This window comes from Zalophus californianus, chromosome 11 (assembly GCF_009762305.2).
Source record: "Zalophus californianus isolate mZalCal1 chromosome 11, mZalCal1.pri.v2, whole genome shotgun sequence".
In the NCBI taxonomy this organism is placed as follows: Eukaryota; Metazoa; Chordata; class Mammalia; order Carnivora; family Otariidae; genus Zalophus; species Zalophus californianus.
This window is the reverse complement of record NC_045605.1, coordinates 65,277,513-65,292,741: the sequence shown is the minus strand read 5'-3', so window position 1 is coordinate 65,292,741 and position 15,229 is coordinate 65,277,513. Positions and strand designations below refer to the sequence as shown.

The following is a 15,229-nucleotide window of genomic DNA, read 5'->3' as shown; positions in this document are numbered from 1 at the left end:
TCATAGTGGGAGATATAAGATACAGCAAATTATCCTTTACTTTGAATGAGATGTCCCAGAATGCCAGAGCCTTCATAAGGCTTATCTCCCATCCTCTGTGTTCATATGCCTTACCAAAGTTCCAAATATGGTAGCCACTTCTTTTTCACCCAGCCTAATTAGCATGATGTCATCAATGTAGTACCACAAATATAATATTCTATGTGATGTTCAAATGGTCCAAATTTCTTCACATGGAGTTTGAATGGAAGGGGTTTTAATTAGCATAATCCTGTTTCCCATTGTCCATTTCATATAAATGCAGACTGTTTCAGATTGTCCTCTCTGATAGGGATAGAAAAGAACATGTTTGCCAAATCAATGGTTGCATGCAACATACCCGAGGCCTTGATAATCTGCTTTAGCAAAGACAACACATCTTTGTTAAATAACTGCATCTGGTTTCTGCAGACACCAGACTGGAGAATTAAACAGAGATAAGACACAGACCATTACTCCTGAATCCTTTAGATCCATAAGAGTGGAACTAATTTTCATTATCACCACCAGTAAATCCATTTAAAATAGGGACTAAAGTTTCATACCAAATAGTGGGGAAAGGGTTTGTTTTTTTTTAATTATAAAATTTTATTTTAAAAATATTTAGGTTACAATTTTCACCATATGCTGATTATTTTAGAACTAAAGTATGAATCTGACTTTTGGGTGAGGAAAAGCTATTTAAAATATTTTTTCTAACAGAATCATATGATGGCTTACTTTGTGTTTGGCTATAAAGCACTTTCCTAAAGATCATTTTTGCAAAAATATTTAAAGCCTTCATTATTTTTCCCAAGGGACTCCCTTAATCACTTTGACATCAAATTGTTTTCTTTTAATGTACATATAAAATTAACCTAACTCATTATCTTTTTTTTACTTGATCGGACTTTGTTAGATTCTCCTCTGTCAGTATGATTTGATTTAAGCAGTTCTTTGACATCACTATGGCAGATTTCATGACCTCCTATATTGTATTGGCACATGTTTACCTTAATGCGATTTGATGGGATAAGTAGAGATAGAGGCCAGTGTTAATCAAGAAGGTATGTTTCAACAGTCTTACACAATTCACACAGACCTGTACCTCTGAAACAAATAATACATTATATGTTAAAAGAAAAAAAAGAAGAAGATAGTAGGAAGGGAAAAATGAAGGGGGGGAAATCGGAGGGGGAGATGAACCATGAGAGACTATGGACTCTGAGAAACAAACTGAGGGTTTTAGAGGGGTGGGGAGTGGGGGGAATGTGTTAGCCTGGTGATGGGTATTAAGGAGGGCACACTCTGCATGGAGCACTGGGTGTTATACGCAAACAATGGATCATGGATCACTACATCCAAAACTAATGATGTAATGTATGGTGATTAACATAACAAATTCCTTTAAAAAAAAGGAATAACATAAATAAATGGAACATACTTCATTAAAATATCAGGTTATAACTCAAAAAAAATAAAATGATAAGTTTAAAAAAAAAGAAGGTATGTTTCAGAATTGGCTAATTTGATGATGGTAATGATGATAGTGGTGATGTATTCTTTTTGTCTTGATTCTTTGGATCAAAACTGTGTTTGGTTGATTCATCCGTGATGTTGGATATACCTATCATTCATTCATTTTCACTTTCATCTAGTATTCCTTTGTATCGTTATACCTAACATTTTACTCATTTTGACAAATACCTTTTTTCATCATATGTGACACTCACCAGTGTCATTATTTTCTTTTCATTATTTATTGTACTTTCTCCTACCTACTTTCTCTGTTTTCTATTTGTAGCACTCCTGTTAGGTTTATTTTTGAAACTTTGACTTGATCCCCTGTGTTAATTAATTGTTTCAAATTCCTGAAGATAGAGATGGAATAAAAGGATACCATGAGAAAAAAATTATCTTCCAGTCCTTCCTTTGTATTTTAACTTTAGCAAGCACATTTTTAAATTTTCAGTTGCTTTTTCATAGATGTAATATAGTTTCAAATGCTCTTGAGGATATTATTTATAATTACTGGAAGATTTCTACTTTAGTCTGAATTACATATTTCCACAGCTGCCATTTTTAGATTCCATGTCATACCTTACTGCATTTGAGAGACAAGAGGACAGAGGTTTAAAGCACAAATCCTGGAGTAAGACTACCTGGGTTCGAATTCTGGCTCTGCCATTTGTAGCCTTCTGACTTCTGAGAGCCTCAGTTCCTTCATCAACAAAATGGATATAATTATAGTATCTACCTTGTAGAGATATGAAAATTAGATGAAATTATTTATGTAAATTCATACTTAAAACATGTCTGAAACTTCATAAGCACTCAATAAATGTTAGCTATTATTACCATAGCCAGGTGCAGTGTTCCGGTTTCCTAGCATATAAAATTGAAGCAGACTTGGGACATTCACTCAAAAACTTGTAACAAAGATTGATATTATTTGTCTAGCCTAGCATTTACCTTCTATCCCAGGGGGAGTCATGGTACATATTAAATAACCATAGTGTTCAAAATTATGATACATTCTCTATGGTTGTATAAATTAATTTAGTATTAAAATATAACCTGAGGCTGAAACTATAGTAAAAGTCCTTTTGATTATTTTGTGCTTAGAACTGTATTTGGAAAGGGTAGGAACATATGGGGACATCATATGGAGGTGCCAAGGGACAAGAGTGTAAATGACAAAGCAAGGCATGGAAGACATGGAAGGTATTCCTAGGGATATTAGATGTGGTAGGAATTACTATGATGTGGAATAGGTGATAGATAAAGCAGACTGGCTAGAGCTGGCTTGTAGTAAGAGGGCCAATTTGGTCGGTTGGTTTTGGAGATAGGTCCACACCATGGAGGGCTGACAAGCCTGGCACAAGAGTTTGGTCATTATTCTGTAATGGTCAGGGATTTTTGAGCAGGAGAGGAATATGATATAAAGAGGTATTTTTGGCTGTGGTAGTTTTAATTTTTGTCCCTATGTAGAAAATATAAGTAAATTTCTCAGTATTTTGGACAATTCAAAAAAATTTTTTTCTGAGTTGTGTCTAATCTAAACTCTAAAGAAAAGTTAGTTCTATAGTTCTATAAGAAATTATGCCTTTCAACCTCATTTTTCTTTAATATTTATTCTATTTTTGAGAGATTCCAAAGTTTTGTGAAATAGGAATGCTGGGCCATGACAGTTCAAAGGTATGCAGATTAAAAGTATGAAATAATTGAGGGTATTGGGAAATTAAGATTGCAGGGCTCCCTCTTCAATTGTAGCAGGAAAATTAAAGGTAAACTACATAAAGTTCAGAATAAAACATGTATAAGTATTCAAGTCCTTGCAAGTTTATAAATTGCCTGTTATGTCTGCAACTACATTGCTATTATGTGGCCAAAGCACAGGGGACTTCAGGATGTGTATTTATGGACTGATTGCCCAACAGATAACTGCACTATTCCGGAATGCTATTGCTATGTCAATAGTTTTAGGCTTATTGTTTTAAAATTTTTCCATTTTTCAACCTAATTAACTTAGAATGTCTCTAATGTGATTTGCAAAGAATTTTATATTTATATTTTGCAATCAGCATTTGACTGGCGCTCAGGTTTGAGACATGCACTACAATGTGTAAACATTTTGTATGATAATAAATAGCTCCTAAATGTTTTATGATTGCCTGGTCCCTGCTAATTGGTCATGGATTGAAAATCCCCATTGTTTAATTTTTTTTAATTTGTGGGAAATTTTTATAAATGAGTGTGTGGGGCTTCATATCACAGCTGTTGTCATTTAAAGTTTGGACAGCATCCTTACAAATGAAGCCCTGCTGTGAAATCAAAGTCAAAAGGCATCTTGGCATCCCAACCATTTCCTTAGGAGAAGATTACAGCTCAAGTCTGTTGAATTTTATTGCCTTGGGCCTCATGACAGTCTTCAGAAACACGCAAGGCATTTCTGTTAAAGAAACTCAGATGTGCTAGGACACAGGGGATGACATTCTTGTGCATAGCGGTGTCCTAAGCAAGGGAGTGAGGAAAAAGGAAGAAAAAGATGATTCACGCTTTTTGCCGTGTTCTGGGATTATTTTATAAAATCCATGGAAATGGTAGAAAACATACAGTGGGTGAAACCATATAGGAAAATGGTGTGATGTTTTCCTACATGGCCTGACTATATATTTTTTTCCAGCTTTATGGAGGTATAATTGACAAAATTGTAATATATTTAAAAGGTACCACATGACAATTTATATATTGTGAAAGGATTGCCACAGTTGAGTTAATTAACATATCTATCACTTCACATATTCATATATTTACCTTTTTGGGGGGTAAGAATGCTTAAGTTCTATTATCTTAGCAAATTTCATTTATACAATATAGTATTATCAACTGTAGTCACCATGTTATACATAAGATCCTGAGACCTTATTATCTTACAATTAAATTTGTACCCTTTTAGCAATCTTTACCCATTTCCCACACACCGCAACCCCTGGCAACCACCCCATTCTACTCTGTTACTGAGTTCAACATATTTTTTTAAGTTCCACCTCTAAGTAATGTCATGCAGTATTTGTCTTTCTCTGTCCGGCGTATTTCACTTACTGTAATACCCTCTAGATTCATCCATGTTGTTGCAAATAGCAGGATTTCCTTCTTTTTAAGGCTCAACAGTATTCCATTGTAAGTTATACCACATTTTCTTTATCTAGTCATCCATTGATGGACACTTAGGTTGTTTCCATACCTTGGTTATTGTGAATAATGCTGCAATGAACATGGAAATACAGATATCTCTTCAAAATAAGGATTTCCTTCCCTTTGGATATATACCCAGAAGTGGGATTCTGGATCATATGGTACTCATATTTTTAATTTCTTGAGGAACCTCCCTATTGTATTCCATAATAGCTATACCAATTTACATTCCCACCAGCAGTATATTCTACATACTCACCAGCACCTGTAATTACTTGTCTTTCTGATAATAGCCATTCTAATAGGTATGAAGTGATATTTTGTTGTGGCTTTGATATGCATCTCCCTGATGATTAATAATGTTGAGTACCTTTTCATGTAACCATTGGCCATTTGTATATCTTCTTTAGAAAAATGTCTGTTTTGTTCCTTTACACATTTTTCAGTTGGGTTATTTGGGGTTTTTTTTTTATTGTTTTTTTGTTTATTTGTTTTGCTATTGCATTGTATGGGTTCCTTGAATATCTTGGAAAATAACCCCTTACTGGATATGTGATTTGCATATATTTTCTCCCATTGCATAGGTTGCCTTTTCATTGTATTGATCATTTCCTTTGCTGTGCAGAGCTTTTTATGTAGTCTACTTGTTTGTTTTTGCTTTTGTTGCCTTTGTTTTTGGTAACAAATCCAAAAAATTATTGCCTAGATATATATCAAGAAGCTTATCACTAATGTTTTCTCCTAGGAGTTTTACAGTGTCAGGTCTTACATTCAGGTCTTTAATCCATTTTGAGTTGATTTTTGTGTATAGTATAAGAAAGGGGTTCAGTTTCATTCTTCTGCATGTAGATATCTAGTTTTCCCAGCCTGACTGTATCTTAAAATAAAAACCTAAATGTGACTCCAAGGTAATTACTGCGTTCAAAATCATCTCTCAGTTGATTATCTCATTTTCTTTGAAATGAGTTCTGATTGATTCATATTCTTCCTCCTCCCCCTCTCCCTCCCTCCCTTCCTCCTTTCTCTGTCTCTCTCTCTTTCTACCCCCCTTGTCCTTTCCTCTTTGCCTCTGTCCTCCACTCCTTTTCTTCCTCTCTTTCCAGCACACACTCTTTTCTACTGGTGTGACTGAGAGACATTACTCTGATAGTTCTATTAGTCACTCTTTTTGTATCTAAAATTCATGTTCCTGAATTTAAAACTAAAGATCACTTGATCTAAGTTAAGATCTATCCAACCCATAACCTGACTCCAGCAATCATTTCCAAAGATGCATCATGGATGAATATGGTTGTCCCTCGTATTTTAAGGATGTGTTCCATTCAGCCATGGATTTATCTCAGCTCTATAAAATGTGTTCTTATTTGTCATACGTTTTCCCTCTTGGCATAGTTTCCTGAGTTCATTTAGATAATACTTGTTGAATGAATGAAAATTGTTATTCAAAGGAATATCCTGCTAACTACTCTCAACACTCATTCTGGAAATCTAAGTCTTAGCAAGATAACTTGTTTCTCCTGATCTTTCTGCTTTGTGAAAGTCTGGAAATGGTATAAATCATTCATCAGCTTTCCATAAACATTGATACTGCTTCTTATTCACTGCTGTAAAAATACTGTCAAAGAGCTAATGGTTTAGTAAGGAGACAGAAAAGTAAATCGGTAATTACCATGTAGTGTGCTATGCTAAGTATTTCCTAACCTCAGTGATAATAAAAAAATATATTGAATATTTGCTATGTGCCAGGTACAATTTTAAGTATTTTACTTTATTACTGATTTTTAATTTAATTGTATTATGGTCTGATAACCATATCTATGTGTTATTAATCTTCTGAAATTTACTGAGACTTATTTGATGGCCTAGTATGAAGTCAGGTTTCCCAAATCCATCTGAACAGTTACAGGTACAGGGTTAGAGTATAAATAGATCCAAGTAGACTTTTGTATATAGTGTTCTGTATATATCCATTAGCTCTTTTAAAAAAATCTTCTGTACTGATTTTTCCTACCTGCTTGAGGTATTAAATATTGACAGTGGTATATTAAAATCTCTCAATGCGATTGTGAATTTATATTTTTTAAATGTCTGTCAATTTTTGCTTAATGTGTTTTTAGATGAAGGGTAAGTTAATTAAGTGTATACACATTTAAAATTGTTATATCTTTCTGATTAGTTGAGCTATTTTATATAATGCTTCTTTTTATTTCTTGTAATACCTCTTTCCTTAAGATTATTTTGTATGATTTTTTTTGTATGATTGTTAATATAGCTATCTCAACTTCTTTTGGTATTTGCTTAGTACATCTTTTTCTCCATCCTTGTAACTTTTGTGTATTCTTTTTTTTAATAATTTTTTATTATGTTATGTGTATTCTTAAGTTACAGGTAATATCCTTTTAAACAACAAATATTTGGACTCTAGCTTTTTATTCAATGACAATCTTTGCCTTTTAGCCAGAATATTCAGTTTATTTTGGCTATTACATTTTTTTTTATTTCTATCATCTTACTTTGTTATTTTCTGATTGTTTCGCCTTGGGGGTTTCTTTTCCTCTTTCTGGCTTTCCTTCGGGTTATAAGTTTTCATGTTTGTTTTCCTCTCCATTTTTTTCTCCATTAGATTGGAAGTTGTAACCCATTCTATATTCCTTTGGCAATAATACAGAAAATTTTAAATGCTCACTTTATCAAAATCCAATTCCAGACTACCACTTCACAATTTCTGTGCTACTGTGGTTGATTTTGTTACTTGTATCTTAATTTTCTTTAATACCAAAAGACATATTGTCATTGTTTTAGGTCACTGTATGTTTAGGTTTACCCACATATTTATCAGTTTTCTTGCGGAATTGTCTTTTTTATATCTCAGACTTTTTATCTGGTGTCCTAGGTGGCTCTAGGGGTCCCAGCTTTATGGTAGCTCTCCTAATGGACTTCCTACAAGCCCAGCAAGCACTGGGCTTTGTTTCCTATCCTTTGAGTCCTTTAGTTGTTCAAAACTAATATTCAAATTCACTTTGCTCAAAAGCTGCTTCTGAGGTAAAATTTTACTTCAGTGCTCTGTTTACCACTCCAGGTTCCACTTAACTTACAGTTTGGTCTGAGTGTTCATTAGTTTCTTGCCAGTTCATTGCTTTGCATTAAAATTTTTAAAATATTTTATCTAGCATTTTTTAATTGTTCAACAAAAGTGTCAAATATGAAATTAACCAAAGTCAAGAAAAAGTCCAAGAATAAAAGTATTAGTAGGGATGTGGAGGAGAGGAAACCCTCTTACACTGTTAGTAGGAAATGGAACCATTATGGAAAACAGTATGGAGGTTCCTGAAAAAATTAAAAATAGAACTACCATATGAGCCAGCAGTTTTGCTGCTGGATATTTATCCAAAGAAAGCGAAAACACCAATCTGAAGAGATATATGCACTCCTCTGTTCATAGCAGCATTATTTACAATAGCCAGGATATGGAAGCAGCCTAAGTGTCCCTCAGTAGATTAACAGATAAAGAAGATGTGGTGTGTGTGAGAAAGAGAAAAGAATGAAATTTTGCCATTTGTGACAAGGATAGACCTAGAGCGTATTATGCTAAGTGAAATAAATCAGGCAGAGAAAGACAAATATTGTATGATTTCACTTATATGTAGAATTTAAAAAACAGTACCAATGAATAAACAAAACAGAAACAGACTCAGCTACAGGAAACAAATTGTTGGTTACTAGAGGGGAGATTGGTTGGCTTGTAGGCAAAATAGGTGAAGGGGGGGATTAAGAGATATATCAACATCCAGTTATAAAATAAGTCATGGGGATATAATATACATCATGAGGAATTTAGTCAATATTATAATAACTTCTTTGGTGATACTAACTAGCCTCATCATAGGAATCATTTGGTAATGTAGAAAAATATTGAATTACTATGATACCCCTGAAAGTGATAGGATATTTTATGTTAGTTAAATTAAAAAAAAAAAAGAAGTAAAAGTCCATAACACTCCTCGCCCTGCTCTCTCTCTCTAACAAATAAATCTTAAAATAAATAAATAAATAAATAAATAAATAAATAAAAGTCCATAATAAGTTTTAAAGTGATCTTTTGGTTGGAATTCTCTCAGATTTTTGATGATATTGAATCATCATTTTTCCAAAATATATTTTCAACTGCTTTCTTAAAAAATGTTCTTAGTCAAATTCAGTTTGGAAATGCTGCCAACCAAATTTTCTCCATACAGTCCCAGTTTAAAAACCCTGAGAAGTCCTACAGTTTTTTAAAAAACAAACAAGAAGGGTACCTGGGTGGCTCAGTCGGTTAAGCGTCGGCCTTTCGCTCAGGTCATGATCCCAGGTTCCTGGGATGGAGCCCCGCATCAGGCTCCTTGCTCAGTGGGGAGTCTGCTTCTCCCTTTGCCCACTCCACCCCCGCTCATGCCTTCTCTTTCTCTCTCTCTCTCTCAAATAAAATCTTTAAAAATAAAAAATAAAAAAACAAGGGCACCTGATTTAATTTTGTTTACCCAGCATTTTCCCAATTTCCAACTCCCCACAAATAAAAGCTTTCAATACTCTGTAAAACTAGTGTTTGTGTAAGTTTGAGTACACTCCCCTTACCATTCCTGTGGAAACCTTTTAGGTATGTTTCCTTGCAGAACCAAGGATTGGGTTGCTTTCATCTTTTGGCTATTGTGAATAATGCCTCTGTGAACATGAATGTATAAATATCTGTTCAAGTCACTGTTGTTTTGGATATATAGTTGGATCATATGGTAATTCTATTTTTCAATTTTTGAGGAAATGCCATACTGTTTTCCTAGCAGCTCCGCTGTTTTACATTTCCACTGAGATTTTCTGATATCCCATTCCCCAACATTTCAAAACTCAATGAGTTTTGGCATTGGTAACATTTCTTGCCTGATCAATAACAAATTACCCTTTGTATTCAACACTAAGACAGAAAAATTTCCAGCTAGTTATAAGATGGATTCCAGTCTTGGAGAAGTTAAAGTGTGAAAAAAAATGTGTATCTTAGAGTCAGTGAAATATAGTAAATGCACTAAAACCCCCTCCAAAAGTTTTTTTTTTTATAAATTACACAGCTTTTAACACAATCTTTATAAAACAGGAAAGTAAAGGTAGCTGCTCACCAGTAGTGTATGAAAATAATTCCTACAAACATATAAACTACCAAAACTGAAACATGAAGAAATAGGAAACGTGAACAGACCAATAACCAGCAAAGAAATTTGATCAATAATCAAGAAACTCCCAACAAACTAAAGTCCAGGGCCAGAGGTTTCAGTGGTGAATTCTACCAAATATTTAAAGAATAGTTAATGCCTATTCTTCTCAAATATTCCAAAACATAGAAAAGGAAGGAAAACTTCCAAATTCATTCTATGAAGCCAGCATTACCCTAATACCAAAACCAGATATATACTCCACTAAAAAAGAGAACTACAAGCCAATCCCTGATGAACTTGGATGCAAAAATTCTCAGTAAAATATTAGCAAGCTGAATCCAGCAATACATTAAAGAAATCATTCACCATGATCAAGTAGGATTTATTCCTGGGTTGCGAGGGCAGTTCAGTATTCAGAATCAATGTGATACACCACATTAATAAAAGAAGGGATAAGAACCATATGATCATTTCAGTAGATGGAGAAAAAGCATTTGACAAAGTACAAAATCCATCATCCATTCATGATAAAAACCCTCAAAGTAGGTTTAGAGGGAACATACCTCAATGTAATGAAGGACATATATGAAAAACCCACAGTTCATATCATCCTCAGTGGGAAAAACTGATCACTTTTCCTCTATGGTCAGGAACAAGAGAGGGATGTCCACTCTCACCATGTTATTTAACATAGTACTGGAAGTCCTAGCTACATTAATTGACAACAAAAAGAAATAAAAGGCATCCACACTGATAAGGAAGAAGTAAAACTTTCACTATTTGCAGATGACATGATACTCTATATAGAAAACCCAAAAGACTCCACCAAAAAAAACTGCTAGAACTGATACACAAATTCAGTAAAGTCACAGGACACAAAATCAATGTACAGAAATCTGTTGCATTTTTATACACCAATAATGAAGCAGCAGAAAAAGAAATTAAGGAATCAATCCCATTTACAAATGCACCAAAAACAATAAGATAATAGGAATAAACCTAACCAAAGAGGTGAAAGATCAGTACTCTGAAGACTATAGAGCATTGATGAAACAAATTGAAGAGAACACAAAGAAATGGAAAGACATTCATGCTCATGGATTGGAAGAACAAATATTGTTAAAGTGTCTATGCTACCCAAAGCAATCTACACGTTTAATTGCAATCCCTGTAAAATACCATCAGCATTTTTTGCAGAGCTAGAATAAACAATCCTAAAATTTGTATGGAACCACAAAAGACCCCAAGTAGCCAAAGCAGCCTTGAAGAAGAAAAGAAAAGAAAAAAAGCAAAGCTGGAGGCATCACAATTTCGAACTTCAAGCTATATTACAAAGCTGTCGTCATCAGGACAGTATGATACTGGCACAAAAATAGCCACCTAGGTCAATAGAACAGAATAGAAAACCCAGAAATGAACCCACAACTGTATGTAGTCAGTTAATCTTCCACAAAGCAGGAAAGAATATCCAATGGGAAAAAGAGTCTCTTCCACAAATGGTGTTGGGAAAACTGGACAGTGACATGCAGAAGAATGAAACTGAACCACTCTCTTACACCATACACAAAAGTAATGGATTAAAGACCTAAATATGAGACTTGAAACCATAAAAGTCCTAGAGGACAGCAGAGGCAGTAACCTTTTTGACATTGGCTGTAGCGGCTTCTTACTAGTTATGTCTCTGGAGGCAAGGGAAACAAAAGCAAAAACAAACTATTGGGAGGGACTTCATCAAAATAAAACACTTCTGCACAGCGAAGGAAACAATCAACAAAACTAAAAGGCAACCTTCAGAATGGGAGAAGATAGTTGCAAATGCATATCTGATAAAAGGTAAGTATCCACAGTATATAAAGAACTTGTCAAACTCGACCCCTAAAAAATGAATAAACCAATTAAAAAATGGTCAAGGGCGCCTGGGTGGCTCAGTTGGTTAAGCAACTGCCTTCGGCTCAGGTCATGATCCTGGGGTCCTGGGATCGAGTCCCACATCGGGCTCCCGGCTCAGCGGGGACCCTGCTTCTCCCTCTGACCCTCTCCCCTCTCATGCTGTTTCTCTCTCTCTCTCTCAAATAAATAAATAAATAAAATCTTAAAAAAAAAAAAAAAAATGGTCAAAAGACATGAACAGACATTTCTCCAGAGAAGACATACAGATGGCCAACAGCCACATGAAAAGATGCTCAACCTCACTCATCATCAGGGAAATACAAATCAAAACTACAATGAGAATCACTTCACACCAGTCAGAAGGGCTAAAATATAAAACCCAAAAATAACAGGTGCTGGCAAGGATGTGGAGAAAGGGGAACCTCTTGCGCTGTTGGTGGGAATGCAAACTGGTGCAGCCACTCTGGAAAACAGTATGGAGTTTCCTCAGAAAGTTAAAAATAGAACTACCCTATGATCCAGCAATTGTACTACTTAGGTATTTATCCAAAGAATACAAAAATACTAATTCAAAGGGATACATGCACCTGATGTTTATAGCAGCATTATTTTTAATAACCAAACTATGGAAGGAACCCATGTCCATTGACTGATGAATGGATAAAAAAGAAGTTGGGGGGTGTGTGTGTACATACATACACACGCATGCACACATGCATTGGAATATTACTCAGCCATAAAAAAGAATGAAATCTTGCCATTTGCAATAACATGGATGGAGCTAGACAGTATTATGCTAAGTGAAATAAGTCAGTCAGAGAAAAACAAATACCATATGAGTTCATTCATGTGGAATTGAAGAAACAAAATAAGCAAACAAACAAAGGAAAAGAGAGAGGGAGAGAAACCAAGAAACAGACTCTTACTTAACTTTAGAGAACAAATGAATGGTTACCAGAGGGGAGGTAGATGGGGAGATGGGTGAAATAGGTGATGGGGATTAAGCAGTACACTTGCTGTAATGAGCACCTGGCATTGTATAGAAGTGGTGAATCACTACATTGTACGCCTGAAACTAATATTGCACTGTATGTTAACTAACTGGAATTTAAATAAAAACTTTAAAAGAGTCTTTCTCAAATGTATTTTTATCTCATTTCTAAAATAATGTGCTTCAAGGACAGTTTTTTTTTTCAAATTTACTTAAGTAAGAATTAGTGACAATTTGGAATAAAAGTAAAAACCCCATAAGACAGTAAACAGTGTATCCTAGATTTTTGTTTCCATATTTTTGTGATTTCTGGTAAGTGTCCTAATTATGCTCATTTCTCTTTGTTTTGTTTAAGGATTGTTCAAGTTTAGAAGAATATAACATTGCTGCAGCATTGCTCCCTTTGACCAGTGCTTTCTACAGGGTAAGTTTCATTGGTCTATACATAAGCTCATTATGATTTATGTAAATATATGCAGTTTGATCTATCATGGAAATACATGAATCTTTTCCCCTTGTATTTATAAGATATATCTGTGGTTATGTTTATTATAATATTTATTGCATACAGTTGACCCTTGAACACAGATTTGAACTGTACAGGTCCACTTATTTGTGGCTTTTTTCCAGTACTGTACTGCAAATGTATTTTCTCTTATGATTTTCTCAATAACATTTTTCTCTAGTTTATTGTAAAAATATAGTATATGATACATGTAACATACAAAATATATGTTAATCAACTGTTCATGTTATCAGTAAGGAGTCCAATCAACTCTAAGGTATGAATAGCTAAGTTTTGGGGGAGTAACAGTTATATACAGATTATTGACTGCACAGGGGGTCAGTGCCCCTAACCCCCGCATTTTCAAGAGCCAACTGTACTGTGTGTAGAAAATTTAATATATAATATTAAATCATCTCCTAAGAGAGAACCCCACCCATCGCATCCCTCCTTTTTCTTTTTTTGTCTTATTTTTCTTTATAGCATTTTGTAACACCTGAAATTACATATTTGTTTGTTTACATTTGCATACTTTCCCCTACCACAGAAAATAAATTCCATGAGGCTAGGATATTGTCTCATAAATATTTATTTGATAAGGTCAGTTTTTTTTTAACTTTACTTCAAACAGTCTGTCCACAGTTAAAGGTCTTAACCCAAAGGCTCTCCATAATCAGAAGCTCTTTCTCTGCTAAGTCACTGCATATCCCTCTTTCTTCCTACTTATCCTCCCTCCCTCTTTTAAAATAGAAAGTGGAATTTATGACATTCACACTTCTAAGAACTGGCAAGTCATACTGACCATGCTCAGGAAACAGGACAAATTTCAGAAATGTCAAACAAATGAATTTTAGGTTTAGAAGCTAATGACAACTAACTGGAGCTTGAGCATCATCTTTTGGTCGTCCCTCCCCAGCTTAACCCTAGCTCCAGGCCTACTCCATTTTTCCTTCAATGCATGCATACTAACCTTCTCTGAACTCCCTGATCCCTTCATCTCATTCCCCTGCTAGCATGGAGAACACTTACAAAAATTGGCCAGGCTGTCCTGCATCCTAAGGCACCTAAGAAATTTGTCTCTATATCTCAGAGCAGCTAGAAAACTTAGTCCACTGTCTAACTCGCCTTCATATAGGCCCTCACCTGGCATTTGTTAAGGAAAATGGCATTTTAAACCTTTCCCACTTTCAACATCTAAAATATTTTTTAAACTTAAATATTATGTAGAAATAAATAAGAAACAGGGGTGCCTGGGTGGCTCAGTCGTTAAGCGTCTGCCTTCGGCTCAGGTCATGATCCCAGGGTCCTGGGATCGAGCCCCACATCGGGCTCCCTGCTCTGTGGGAAGCCTGCTTCTCCCTCTCCCACTCCCCCTGCTTGTGTTCCCTCTCTCACTGTGTCTCTCTCTCTCTGTCAAATAAATAAATTAAAATAAATAAATAAATAAATAAGAAACATAAGGAAAATAAGAATTGACAATAGAAACTCAATTGCTTAAGTGACCCATTGCTTATGATTTTTTCTTAAGGACAATCATTTCACCATTTTACAGTGTATATTAGTGAGGGTTTGATCATGACAGCAGAAGCACCATGAATGATATAATTAAATAACTTATTATAAGGGACCAGCCCTTATATTGTTATAGAAACTGGGGGGAAAGTTTATGGAAGGCTTTGAATTAGGCTCTACTTGTGGGCCTGAAGTCTCTGTAGGTCATGACACCGTGAAGAACAAGGACAAACTGGAATCTGTGTATATCTCTTACTTATTCTAACCTCAGTAATGCAAATGACCCGCAAAAGAAGCAGCACTGTTAGCCATAGCACTGTAAGCCACACTTGCACCTGGCCCTGGGCTAGGAGAAGCTGAAGGAGATGCGGCAGGAACTGGAGGAACTGTGAGCTCAGTCCCTTCCTTGTATCGATCGACATGAGCCAGCAGGGC

The 15,229-nt window shown here is 35.0% G+C and overlaps 1 protein-coding gene across 3 annotated transcripts in view; it reads left to right on the top strand.

The window, feature by feature from the left end:
- SBF2 (SET binding factor 2) overlaps positions 1 to 15,229 on the top strand; it is a 474,770-nt gene that overhangs the window by 354,413 nt on the left and 105,128 nt on the right. For all 3 annotated transcript variants that reach the window (XM_035722821.1, XM_035722820.1, XM_035722819.1), the window contains exon 17: positions 13,133 to 13,201. In XM_035722821.1, the coding sequence (XP_035578714.1) occupies positions 13,133 to 13,201 (69 nt within the window). The remainder of the gene's footprint in view (positions 1 to 13,132; positions 13,202 to 15,229) is intronic.